The sequence below is a fragment of the Zalophus californianus genome, chromosome 2, assembly GCF_009762305.2.
Source record: "Zalophus californianus isolate mZalCal1 chromosome 2, mZalCal1.pri.v2, whole genome shotgun sequence".
In the NCBI taxonomy this organism is placed as follows: domain Eukaryota; kingdom Metazoa; phylum Chordata; class Mammalia; order Carnivora; family Otariidae; genus Zalophus; species Zalophus californianus.
Window position 1 is genome coordinate 39,607,068 of NC_045596.1, and position 13,124 is coordinate 39,620,191.

General features: G+C 46.1%; 1 protein-coding gene across 4 annotated transcripts in view; it reads right to left on the reverse strand.

Annotated features, from left to right (window-relative positions):
- Positions 1–12,705, reverse strand: part of CORIN (corin, serine peptidase) — a 237,543-nt gene extending 224,838 nt beyond the window's left edge. For 2 of the 4 annotated variants that reach the window (XM_027598351.2, XM_027598352.2), the window contains exon 1: positions 11,174–11,651. In XM_027598351.2, coding sequence (XP_027454152.2) covers positions 11,174–11,434 — 261 coding nt within the window. In that variant the 5' untranslated portion in view covers positions 11,435–11,651. The other 2 variants (XM_027598354.2, XM_027598353.2) reach the window with 2 other exon arrangements.
- Positions 12,706–13,124: the final 419 nt, after the last annotated feature.

The window sequence follows — 13,124 nt, forward strand, 5'->3', positions numbered from 1 at the left end:
AAGGTGGAAGTACAATCCAAAGAACTATTCTTCTGAACCATTTCGTAAGTTGCCAACTGGATCCCTATCACTCTGGAATCTGACAGTGGATATTTCCTACAAACAAGGACATTCTCCTACATAACTACAGCACAACCACCAAAACCAGGAAATTATACGGATAGACTTTTACCATCTAATTCTCAGAACTCACTCAGGTTTTTTTAATAGTCCCAATAATACCTCTTTTACCAAAAGAGTCTAATTTCGAATTGGATGTCACACTTGGTTTTCATGTTTCCTTTGTCTCCTTCAGTATTCCTTTGACCTCCATGACTTTGACACTTTTGTAAATTACAGACCAGTTATTCTGTGGAGCGTTGAGTTGTGGTTTAGGATTAAATTCAGACGTCTGTAGCAGAAATATCACAAAAGTGATCCTATAGTCTTCTCATTGCCTCCTATCAATGTATTACTTCACTGATACAATCACATCAATCCCATGGTATCTGCCAAGCCTCCCTCCTATAATATTATTTTCTTCCTCCCCCCCCCATCTGTGTAATCAATAAGTATTTTTTGGTGAGGTACTGAAATTATGTAAATATCCCATCCCTTCAAATTTCCAGTTTATCCTTTTTTTGGCATGTGCATGAACTCTTGGTTTCCTATTTTATTCAATGGTTTATCATCTGTTAACCACCATTACTTATTTTGACGCTAAACGGCTCTCCAATTGGCCAGTGGGAGCCAAGTCAGTCTGGCTATTGTTCCTTGAGCCCTTTCTTGCTTTCTGGAACAAGATGGCTGTTTCAGACTCATCTTGTACTTTCCTTGCCTCACCCTTGGAATTAGCCATTTCTCCAAGAACCTTGGTTCCTTTTTGTAAAAAACGGTATCTAAAACCTAGAGCTGGCTGTCCCTTGGAACCCACAGGGTGTGCTCACTGCTCTTAGGTTGTCACTGTTCCCAGTGTCTTTCGGCAGACAAGAACCACAGGGGAAAGTGTATTTATCTTTTGTCCACATATACATACACACATTACGTCTGTATTTATCTATCTTTATATGTTGAAACATACATTTATACCCATATCTCCAATTCCAGTCCCATATCACAGGGTTCTAGATTTAGCTTTCTGCCTTTCTTTATTTTTAACTCCTTTTTCCCATAGCAAGAGACTATGGGAAAGTGGCTTATTCTTGTTGTGTGTAATTATTTGATCAGTCCTCCAGGCTGCAACAAGTCTCCCGGCCCCATCTCCAGCCCCATCTCCACATGGGGCACCCGGCTCACACTGTCTGAGCTCTGACGTCCTGCCTCAGCTGCCCCCATGCTTGGCTGCCTTCTTCATCCCACTCAAGCTCTGACCCCACACCCAGGCTGACCCCATACCCACCCCTCCTCTCCCTACTTGGGCTCCAACACACCCCGCAGGGCACCACTCCACGGCTAAGGTCTTGGCCACTGCACTGCCCCCCCGTTTCAGGACTCGGCTCTTCACCAAGGGGCAAGAATAGGAAGATCCAAACTAAGGTTTAAAATCTATAGAAAGCAATTGTGTTCTTCCTTTGTTCACTCTTTTCCCACTTTGATAAAAAAGATGGATAAGATGACAAGACCTGGGGCCTTCAGCCTTCTCCCCTACCTTGAAGTCAGGAGGTTGTGAGTGTGTGTATTGTGTGTTTCACATTTGATGCTGCAGCAGCCAGACCACCACAGAAGCTCTGCGTTCATCGCTTCCTATCTGACTTGACCAATGTCCGGGCCACACTGCAGAGCATTCAACACTATTAAGGGGGAAAAGGTCAAATTGGATAATTTGTTATATTTTCCCTTTGTCTTTGAGAAATGTGAGTGGAGAAACAACAAACTTTTTAAAAAGAAAAGCCCGCTTTTAAAAATTAAAAAAATAATAAATAATAATTTAATTTTGTTTTAATTTTTAAAAATTCTTAATAAAAATTACAATAGTTATCCCATGAGTTTTGTTTACTTCCACTAGGAAGAATAAATAATTTTTCTGGAAAGAAGATATTTTTCACCTGTTGGGAAAGCTCTCTTCAAGGAAGAAAGGAAGAGCGTTGCCTGCTTTCAGGAGTTTCTGACACAAAATGATTGGAGAATATTATTAGTTAGGATTATTTATCTCTTATCCAGAGAGAATTTTTGTTCTTCTTTATTGACATTCCACTGATAGAGGTCAAGTCAAAACAATCCAAATGAAAAGTGTGGGTGCTAGACAGCAGGGAGTGAGGAAGACAATCAGAGGTGGCCCCAAGATGACCCAGACCACTGACCCTGGCACATAAATCAGCTCTTGCAGGTCTTTCCAAGGGACCACTTGACTTTCTTGCCAAGGACATCTTTGGAAAGGCTCATCTCTGTTTCAATTTCAGAAAGGATGGGAAGCTCAACTGTATTGTTATGCAGAAGATGGTAGCATAAAAATCACCATTAGCCAGGTTTAGGACTATAGTTACCAATTCTGGAATTTACAGTAAAAAACAAAACAAAACAAAACAAAACAAAAACACAAAGACCAGGAGAGAGGGAGCTAGTCTCTAAAATTTGCCCTAACTCCTCCAGAGGATGAACCCGGACAAAGCCTAAGTTCTTCATCCCTTCCTGGCTTGATTCTGCTACCCGCCCCCTTGCCTGCAACTGGTCATCTCCAGTGGGCCGCTGGGTGTGAGCACTTTGAAGGGCCTCCCTAGGGCTATTTTTAACTTGGTATTTTCGGTTTATAGCCTTTCCACTGGGGCAGCCCCAGGTCTGGGGGATTCACTCCAGCTGGGAAATCTGAGAAGACAGCTGGCCTGTATGGCAAATGAGGTATTTTTAGCTGAGACTTGGGGATCTCAGGATTGACCTCAGGGTGGGAGACCCAAAAGAGCCATGCAAGAGGAGAGGACTCTCAAGTTCCTTAGCAATGGGGCCGCTCAGCTTATTGTTGGAAGAGGAGTGTGTATATACCCTGGTGGGGGAGGGGAGGCCGGCCTGGGGGCTTCCCCACAGTAGCGCGGTACCCTCCCCACAGAGGCCAGGCTTGGGACGCCCTCCTGCAGGCCAGGGATTCCCAGGGACCTCCTAACACCTCCCTGCTCACCTGCTCCAACTGCATCCCCTGGAACTTGTTAGAAATGCAAATTCTAGGGTCCCACCCAGCGATAGGTGATTCTCATGCTCACTAAACGTTGAGAATTAGTGGTCCAATCACATTCACTAGCATTCACAGATAAAAGTATAAGAATAAGGGGCGCCTGGGTGGCTCAGTCATTGGGCATCTGCCTTCAGTTCAGTTCATGTCTCTCTCTGTCAAATAAATAAATAAATAATATCTTTGGGGGGAAAAAAAGTATAAGACTTTACCCCTACCAAACCCACAGGGCAATACTTTTTTTAAAATTGATAGACATTATTTTCAGCACATTTTTAGATTTAAGAAACTATTGAGTGGATAGTAAAGAGAGCCAGTAACTTTTTCTACACCATTTTCCCCTCCTGTGTACCGTAACCTCTCTCCACTGTTCATCCTCAAGGACAATGACAACTGAGTTTTGCCATCAAAGGCTGCACTCGAGTCAGTCAGAAACACTCCACTGCTCAGGGAGGACAGCTGTAACTGGTAGCAATCCTAGGAATGACAGTGCATCGCTACCCTAGCCCAGGCTGGGATGAAGCCAATAACCATAACTGTCTAAGATGACGGAGCCAGACAAACACCTTCTCAAATCAGTCTTAGAAACAATGTTAACATTAGACTATTAGTAAGGAATTCGTCTCCTTTGGCTGCTGTAACCAATTACCACAGTGGCTGACAACAACACACACTTATTTCCTTATAATCCTGGAGGTTGGAAGTCTGAAATCAGGGTCACTGGGCCAAAGTCAAGGTGTCAGCAAAGCCGCTTCCTTTGGAAGGCTCTCAGGGGAGAATCTGTTTTCTTGCCTTTTCCAGCTTTTAGTGGTTGTCTGTCTGTAGGCCATGGCTGGTGGACCTTCCTGCATCTTGAAAACATGTCTCTCCAACCTCCACACCCACCATCTCATTGCTTCCTTCTCTGACTCTGACTCTCCTGCCCAAGGACATGGGGATTATAGCAGGTCCTCCCAGATAATCCAGGATAATCTCCCCATCTCAGAATCTTAAATAATCACATCTGCAAAGTCTTTTTTGCCATATAAGGGTGCATTCACAGGTCCCGGGAAATAAGACATGGATATATTTGGGGAGACACTATTCAACCTACCATAGTCCATATGGTCCATATTATCCAATATGGTAGACACTAGCCACATGTGGTTACTGAGCATAGAAATGTGACCCATCTGACTCGGGATGTGCTGTAAGAGTATTGAAATTTGAAGACTTATTATTAAAAAAAAAAGTAATATATTTCATGATTAATTTTTCTATGGATTCCAGGTTAAAATTATGAAATCCTAGACACAGTGAGTTAAATAAAATACATTAACATCAATCTGTTTCTTTTCGCCTTTTCAAATGTAGCCACTTTACAGTTTTCTATTATACATGTGGCCGACATTATATTTCTAAGGGATGGTGCTACTGTACGCCACAAAGGAAGCAGGGTGATGTTAAATTTCAATTGCTTTATTTTTGTCATACTCATAAGGGAGCCCAGACAAAGAAAACATTTCTTCTTTCAACCTTCTCTAGGGAGAGCAACTGACTACACAGAATTGAGATTTCAAATCCAGAGGGATATTATCTAGGGACAGACACAACTAAATTCGCCACAGATAACAGTAACCAAAAAAAAAAAAAACAACTTGTATTCTTACAAAGCACCTCCACAAAGCATTATTTTACTGAATCCTTAATCACAACCATCTCATGAGGGATCCTGTTCCCGTTGTTTTTTGTTGTTTTTTTTTAAGATTTTATTTATTTATTTGACAGAGAGAGACAGTGAGAGCAGGAACACAAGCAGGGGGAGTGGGAGAGGGAGAAGCAGGCCTCTCGCTGAGCAGGGAGCCAGATGTGGGACTCGATCCCAGGACCCTGGGATCATGACCCGAGCCGAAGGCAGACGCTTAACGACTGAGCCACCCAGGCGCCCTCCTGTTCCCATTGTTGAGAGAAGGAAACTGAGCCTAGGGAAATATACTTGCTGGAGGCGCCAACAGCTAAATGATGAGTCAGGTCTGCATGCATGAGCACCCAGGGCTGTGTGAGCCTATTTCCTGGCTTGGATTTAATGGGTTAATCAGATTCACTCTACTTCCTGAGTTATTTTATAACCAAGCTTCCTAAATTTCAGAGCTTCAACAATTCTTCCTTTTTTTCCTAAGAAGTCTGTTCCTTTGCTACTCTGAACACATATTTATTATTGTTTGTTTCTTAACAGAATACAGAGGGGTGTGTGTCCTACCTAGCCATTTAAGGAAAATGATTTTTCTCCTGTGTCAAACTGCTCCTCAGCTATGCCCAGAGGCGTATCTGGCTCCCAACTTGATCCTGGGCCATCTACTGGACAAATCAGGGCTCTGGTGATCAGATTTCATCTGATTAGTCTTCTTTGGGGTCGAACGGGAAATTCTGCACTTCGGCAGATGGTCACCATAAGAAGAATCAGCAAAAAGACCCACAAAGAGAGAAGCAGACATTAAGGGCTGCTAGGATGCCCCCTCCCCAGACAGCACTTCTCAAATGTCAGAAAGACAGGAGGGGGAAAAAAAAAAAAGGTACAATGCACTGCTCGTTTTCTCTGCCACATTACCACTTCAGCTTTTAGATCTAGAAACCTTGGAGAGTGTCTAGTCCAACTACCTCTTTTTAGCTATGAGGACACCAGGATCAAACAGGCTGACTTCTGTACAGTCTCAAAACAACTTAGTATCAGACAAAGACTAAAACTCCCATTTGTGATTTTCTCTTTTTGTTCAACTTGGACAAATTGTTCTGAACGATCACAGAGAAATAGATTAAACAAAATAATACAGCTTTGATCTCCAAACCACACTACAGAGGAGTGGCATCTTGTTTGCAGGATGAGTCTCTGAAATAGGCACTCAACAGTGAAAATCATGTATGGCCAAAATAATCCTTGAAAATCCTTAAGGAAAGTGCCACACTGGAGACCAATACAACTTCTGTCCATAAACCCCACATGGTCAGGTTTTCCCAGAGATGGAACAGGCTCATCAGTTGAGTGCTAGACGAATTAACTGGTTTGGGGTAGAGGACAAGAAGGCACAAAGCTTTAAACACAGGACCACACAGAGGATGGAGGACTGCATGTGGATACATAGGAAGACACCAGTGTTCTGAAACTAACCGTGGATTCCCTTCTCTTATCTTGGGCTCTCACTCCCCGGCACTAGGTAGAATGACAGGCAAAGTGACTCATTCTACTTAAACCGTTATCCTTCTTCCCTGCACTACCGATTTCGTGTTCAGTGCTTAGTTAGAAGCTAAGCTCCACACGTGCATGAATCTTTGTGTTTTTGTCCACTGGTGTACCCCAAAGCCTAGTACTGTGCCTGGCAGAGAAATGTTCGTTGAGCAAATGGATGAATCTATTCCTCCTTTTGTCCAGGCTGTGTGGCTGATTCTCATTAGTTGAAGTTATTTGGGTCTGGTACATGACTCTTAACCTCTCAGGGTATTAAGGTGCCCAAGCCAGAAAAACTCACATGGAACAGTTTACAGAGGTTTTTCACTACTCGTGGGGTTCAGGCAGCCCCACATTAAGATTTCCCGGCTCTATCAACCTTTACCATGCTACTGTGACACGTTAGCAGAATGACCTCATGGCTCTGGAGAGTGACACGGTTCACTTTCACAGCTGCATAAAGACCTTTCTTTAAAAGTCTCCCAACTGCTGGAAATAAAAGGTGCCCTTCAAATACTGTCAGCCTCAAGGCTCAAAGGGGTCCTGGGCTGAGCACTACTAGTGGCACCAAAATGTTCTTCGCCACTCACCCCTGTATCTTCTGCCCAACTCCTAAACCACACTGTTGGATGCCTGGCCTTTCTCCACAGATGTCCTCCTGAGCTGCCAACAGAGTTACAGCACTGATATTGAATGGCAAGATGGATCACCTACAGGACCACCCTGCATCTCCAACCAGCCCATCAAGCACTGACACTGCGCTTGTTGCCACCAGCTCTGATGGTGTGGACATGCAGAAATGTCCTGCAAGAGAATATTCAAACAGCTGCCGGAAGGTGAGTTGATGGAGGCAACTGCCAGCAGGCTGAGCGGAAAACACAATTGATGGGCACCCTTCGGCGGAGCTCAGAGCTGAGCAAACACTGCTGCAGAATGCTTGGGGAGGAGGCAGACCAACCAGCGCTCTGGGACAACAGGGGCTCTATTTGAGCAAAAAGAAAGAAGTCGAGGCTGGCGACAGGGCTGGGAACAGCGACAGGCTCGGGAAGGGGCAGCGGTTCCAGCAATCCAGAAATGAACCATCCCATGGATTCCACACCCATGTAGAAAGCAAACCTAATCTCCCATCCTGCACAGTGATTATTTGTCTGTAAGAATAACCAACGTTGTGGACTGTATTTGGCACAAGCTGATTTAGCAAAGCCCCAGAAACAAAATCAACCTCTAGGCGGTTAGGAATCCAGGCAGGGAAAGGATTACTTATCTGCATCTGTACTGGCTTGAATCGTATCCCGCAAAGGTCATGTCCACTGGAATCTCAGAATGTGACCCTTTTTTTTTTTTGGAAATAGGGTCTTGCTTTTGTACTTATTTAGGGTGAGGTCATACCAGATTAGGGCTAGCCCTAAACCAAATATGACTGGTGTCACAATAAGAAGAAAGAACACTGAAATGCAGGGAAGGACCATGAGGGCAGAGTCTGGAGTGACAGAGCTACAAGCTGAGGAAGGCCAAGGATTGCCAGCAACCGCCAGGAGCTAGGAAGAGCAGTGGAAGGGTTCCTCCACAGAACCTTCAAGGGCCATGGCCCTGCTGACGTTTTGATTTTGCACTTGAGTGAATAAATTTCTGCTGTGTTAAGCCACACAGTTTGTAGTTATTTGGTATAGAGCCCTGGGAACCTAATACAGCCCCTATCCTAGCTAGTCCTAAATATGTCTCTGCATAGTCATTCATTCACAAATAATTAGTAAGTACCAACTATGCAGCAGGCATTCTCTTAGCAATGAACAAAAACACAGAAAAATCTCTGCCTATGTGGTGCTTCTATCTGAGAGTAGGAGGACACAGAAAACAATCCAAATAAAGAGGTAAAATATACAGTCTGTCAAATGGTGATAGGTTCAGGACGGGGTCCTACAGAAGAAGGCGGAGGTGCTAGTTTCGAATCTGAATAAACTGAACACTCTCAGTGGATTTGAGGCAAACGTGGAACCTAGTCTTCTTGTCTGGTCATTCTTATAAGAAATCAACACGTCAGGGCACAAGGGAGATAGAAGAGCCTCCCTCTATTAGATTAGAGTTTCTGCTCTAGAACTAGGAAAACCACCAGCCATAAAGGTCATTGTGAGGGAAAAAGAACAATACATTACCAAAAATCATCAAGGCTGAGGGGAGAATGCCCAAGGACTCTGGCTAACTCACACTTATTGACTGATTTATAAAGGGATTTATAGCCATTTACCATTCAACAAATGCCCCAGCAGTGTCAGAGATGCCAACAAAACAGAAGTGATTTAGCAATACAAAACCACTCTGTGGGAGGAAAAGAAGCAAAAGGAAGCACTGCACAGAAAACCTGTATCCTCCAAGAACCTCATTCAATTATCACTCAAGTAAAAGAAAGCTCGAGAGGACATTCCACATTGAAAAAGATGTTCTATCAACATAATATGGTAACCAGTGGTCACATGTGATTATTGAGCACTTGAAAAGCGTCTAGTGAGAGAGAAGAACTGAATTTTTAATTGGATTTAATTTTGATGGACTTAAGTAATGACATTAATTTTAAATAACAGTGTGTGACCAGCAGCTACTCCATTGGAGAGCACACCTTTAGAATCACAGAAGCCTGGCTGTGGAGAAAAGCCTGACAGACTCAGTGGGTCTGCGATGAGACCCGTTCTGTTAAGTAAAAATAGGTTAGGGAGACCACTAATATGGTAGTATTTCTAGGACATGTTCATTTCCTTAATCCTCACTGCATTCTTATAAATGGTCAGTAGTATTATCCCCATTGGCCGGATGAGGACATTAAGGTTCAACAGAAGTATCTGACTTGCCCAGAGCCTTGTAACTTTTAAGGGGTAAAGCCAGAGATTTGAATTTAGCTTAAACATCAAAATCCATACTCTCCTCTCTGAGGCATATGAGCTAACAGAAGCTTTCACTCTTGTGACTTCTTCCATTGCTACCCCCATTGAAAAACAGTCTAAAACACAAAAGCGCATGCATGTGTATGTGCACATGCATGTGTCTGAGTAGATTTCATGGAACAGGTTAAGTCTGGAGGTTGCTTGAGAGCTTCCTGTGGATCTAGTGTTCCATACAGGTCAGTATTCTTGAGCCAACTGGCCCCATTTTCTACTTGGCCAGGCAAAGTGGAACGCCAAAAACCCTGATGGGGCAAACGGGCTGCACGGACACATGCTTGTCAAATAATATTAAGGCCACAGTGGAACATGAAATAAACCTTCCTCCCTTGGACCCATTCAGGAAAATTCTGTATGGCAGCTTTCCTGGTCTTCAGGGAATGCCCATTCCCCAACAGTAGAGACACTCAGAAACCCTGAAAGCCCAAGTCTTTAGGTCTTTATGTCAAGGGAGGCTAGAGGTAAGACAAAAAGGAAAAATGAGCAACCAAGTACCTCATTAACAGTATGGGGATCCGAAAATACAGATTTTAGAGCATGAGGATGCTATCTGGAGATAGCAGGTTGCTCAGCTTCTCCTCCAATCTCCTTCCTGTCTGCCCCTGGACAATGGAGAGAGGCAACTGAGGGGCTTGCAGGACAACAGAGCCAGCAAGTGCTGAAATCCAGGCAAAACCATGGTGGGAAAGGTGGCTCTTCCAAAATGAAACCCCAGCTGGTGTGTGCTGATGGCACTGAGTGCCTAGATCTCTAGTCTAACCTCTCAATCCCCAGGAATCTGGTTTTGGGGACTAATTTTTAGCATAATATCACATACAAACAAAACTATGGGGCACCAAATAATACAAACAGGCAGGTGAGTGTTGTATTGTGACTAACAAAAATGGATTTTATGACTTTCTTTTTTTTAAAAAAAATGCATTGTTTCTTCTCATTCTCTCCGGGTTATGCCAAAAATTAATGTTTTGCAACATCTTTAATTTCAACACCTTCAGCTAAAATGTGCGTTCTTGGACAACGATCCTGACTTCGCTCCCTTTCTGGTAGCAGTCTGGCATTCCTTAGCAGTTTCATTTCCATCAGTAAATTCCTTTACAAAAACAAAACCAAAAAACCCTACAAACTACAAATGTGCATATAGAAGCCGCCGTACTTAGTCTTATACACGAATTAGGCTTCGTGGCGCCTTGTTCTCAGAGGTTTGCCGCGGGAGGAAAGCTCCACTTGATGAACTGCGAGGACAGCTTCCCTGGGAATGCCCAACCCGGCGGCTTTCCCGACGAGCTCGACCCTCGGAGCGCCCGGGGCTCGGGCTGGGAATGACCCGCAGTGCAAAAAGGGCCTGCACCGCCATCCACCGGCCCCGAGCCGGTGGCACCAGGAGCCGGGCGCCCGCCACGGGAGCTGGGGAAGAGTCCCCACAGGATCCGACACGACACCACCTTCCTCTCGCCCGCTCAGCCCTCCGAGTCCCCGCCCGCAGCCGGGACCGAGCGGCAGTGAGCGGATTCTGGGACCCTCCTGACACCGCAAAAGAAGGGCAGTCGCGAATCAGACCCTATTCCTGGGGACTCAGACCAGTGAGGACCGTCCGTGATGCTCTTCCCTACCTTTCCTCTCCAGAACTAAGGGCAGTCTGTCCCTTTCCAGGACGCGATCGGAGCCCGCCAAACCCGCTGGCGCCCCGTGTGCCCCAGCGGATTTGCGCCAAGACAAAGTTTGCGCTCTGGGGGCGCGGGAGTTCCCGGCACGCCGCAAGCGGGACCGGTTATGGAGTGCCAACGCTCAGAGTGGGCCAGTGAGCTCCAGGCACCAGCTGGTCGCGGGGGGAAGCGAGCACGAGTCCGGGCTCTGAGAGGGATGGAGACCGAGACGCGCGCAGCTGGAAAGCGAGCTTACGTCTGGGGTCGACGGGGCTGCTGCGCAGTGCTCGCAAAGGTCGGGCGTCAGCGACGCTGGCTCAGCGAGGAAGCGGGGGACCCCCAGGGGGCCGGTCGCGACACCTCCTACTGCAGCCTCCGCCGGCGCCCGCGTGCCGCCCAGTCCACTCGCTGCGCGCAGGGCGCCCAGCCGAGGAGGGACTCTGTAGGAGACGTGGCGGCGGGGAGAGCGGGGTCTCCGGACCGACCCGACTCTGACGCTGAAGGAAACTCTGCCCATGACCCTGCGAGGGTCGCGGACGCTGAGCGCCCGGTAGAGGATCCTGCGCCCGATGACTGGTTGCAGGGAGCTCAGCGCCGGGCTGGGGAAGCCGAAAGCTCACCGACGGCGGGGGAGGAAGGTGGCACGGAGGGACGAGGGCGCAGGGAAGGGAGGGGTTGACCCTGAATTCAACCGGACTGAGAAGTCATCCGACCTGTTTGCGGACAATCGCTGTACGTGGATCTTACCTGCTCCGGGGCCCGGGCTGGGCGGTGGCGCTCTTCCCGAGTCAGGGCAGGGGGCTGTTTGCTAGAGAACATGTCTCGCTTTTTCCTCTGCCCACTCTTATCCTGGTCGCTGTTCTCTCCTCTTCGTGCCCTGCGGGGGATGGGCTGGGGGGAGAGGCGTACTAAGGACAAGGACGCCTTGCTCCTCACTCAGTAAGAGATAAGTTAAACTTCAAGGGGAAGGGGCCCCACATTTTGTCTACTCGACAGATCCCACCCGCGGACCACTCCCTCCCTTCACTCCCGTCTCTGGGTCCAACCCTTAAGAGCCCGTAAGGGCAGATCCTCCGCAACCCCACCTCTTTGCATTCAAAATTCCTCTCCAGGGGCAGAGGGAGAGCCAAGTGGACTGCCGGTTCCCCCACCCCACCAAATTTACGCCCCAGGAGGGCAGCAAGAAAAGGATGAAACTTGAAAGTTTGGGCTGTGGGAGAGTAGTTGGGAGCCAAAGAGTTACTTCTCTGCTCGCCAAAATCTCCTCATCCCATCCTAGACCATTTTCTTTTAGCCAGAGCCTAGCCAAGTAAAAATCAAAATAACTGCAGGCACTGGCAATTAAAGGCCAAATTTGTTTTCTCAAAAAAAAAAAAAAAGATTCAACGTTTTGAAGGCCGGCATTATTTGCATTAGGCAAATAGAAACTTGCCCTCTATTACATTTTACATGAAGAAACTGCTTTTGCAAGACGCCCGAGACTTTGCTGAGGCTGCAGGGATGTGGGAGAACCTCAGGCTGCTTCTATACACCTAGGTGGCAATTTCCTAGGGAGGAATCCACAGGCTGCAACTTAGAGGCCAACAATTCCACTTTTCTGTCATTCACTACCATCGGCTCTCCAGACACATCAAGGAGGGAACTGCAGGTATTTACAACCGTAAAGATTACTTTACCATTTGAAGCCCAAGACAGTTGTCACATGTTCGGGGAAAGGGGGCAGGAGAATACATTGCATTTTTCTTAAAAATGAGTTTTCATCCAACTTCAGTCAAGATCTTAATGGAAATTTCAAAAATGACTCATGAGGTCATTGAATAAATCCATCTCCATTTTTCTGGTGGAGGCCATGCATAGTCAACAAAGTATGTATCAGGTACCTGCCCCTTGAATATTATTGCTGGGGTCGGGGGAGTATACATTTGTAAAATTGGAGAAAAATCAGTATTTTGTTTCTGAAATGAAAAAGTAAAAAATATTGCATGTGTATAGTAAAATAGTGTTCCAAACATCAGACCTGTAATCCAGCATCTGAAAAGTTTATCATAATTCACAAAAACTAAGCTCTTGGTATTTGCGGCAAGCTTTGTGCTGAGCACCATACATGCGTTCTCTCAGTTCTATCAACCACTTTCTGAGGTATTATTATTTTTACTTTAGAGATGAGAAAGATTTAGGGAGCCAAAGTAGCCAGCCTAAGCTAGCCA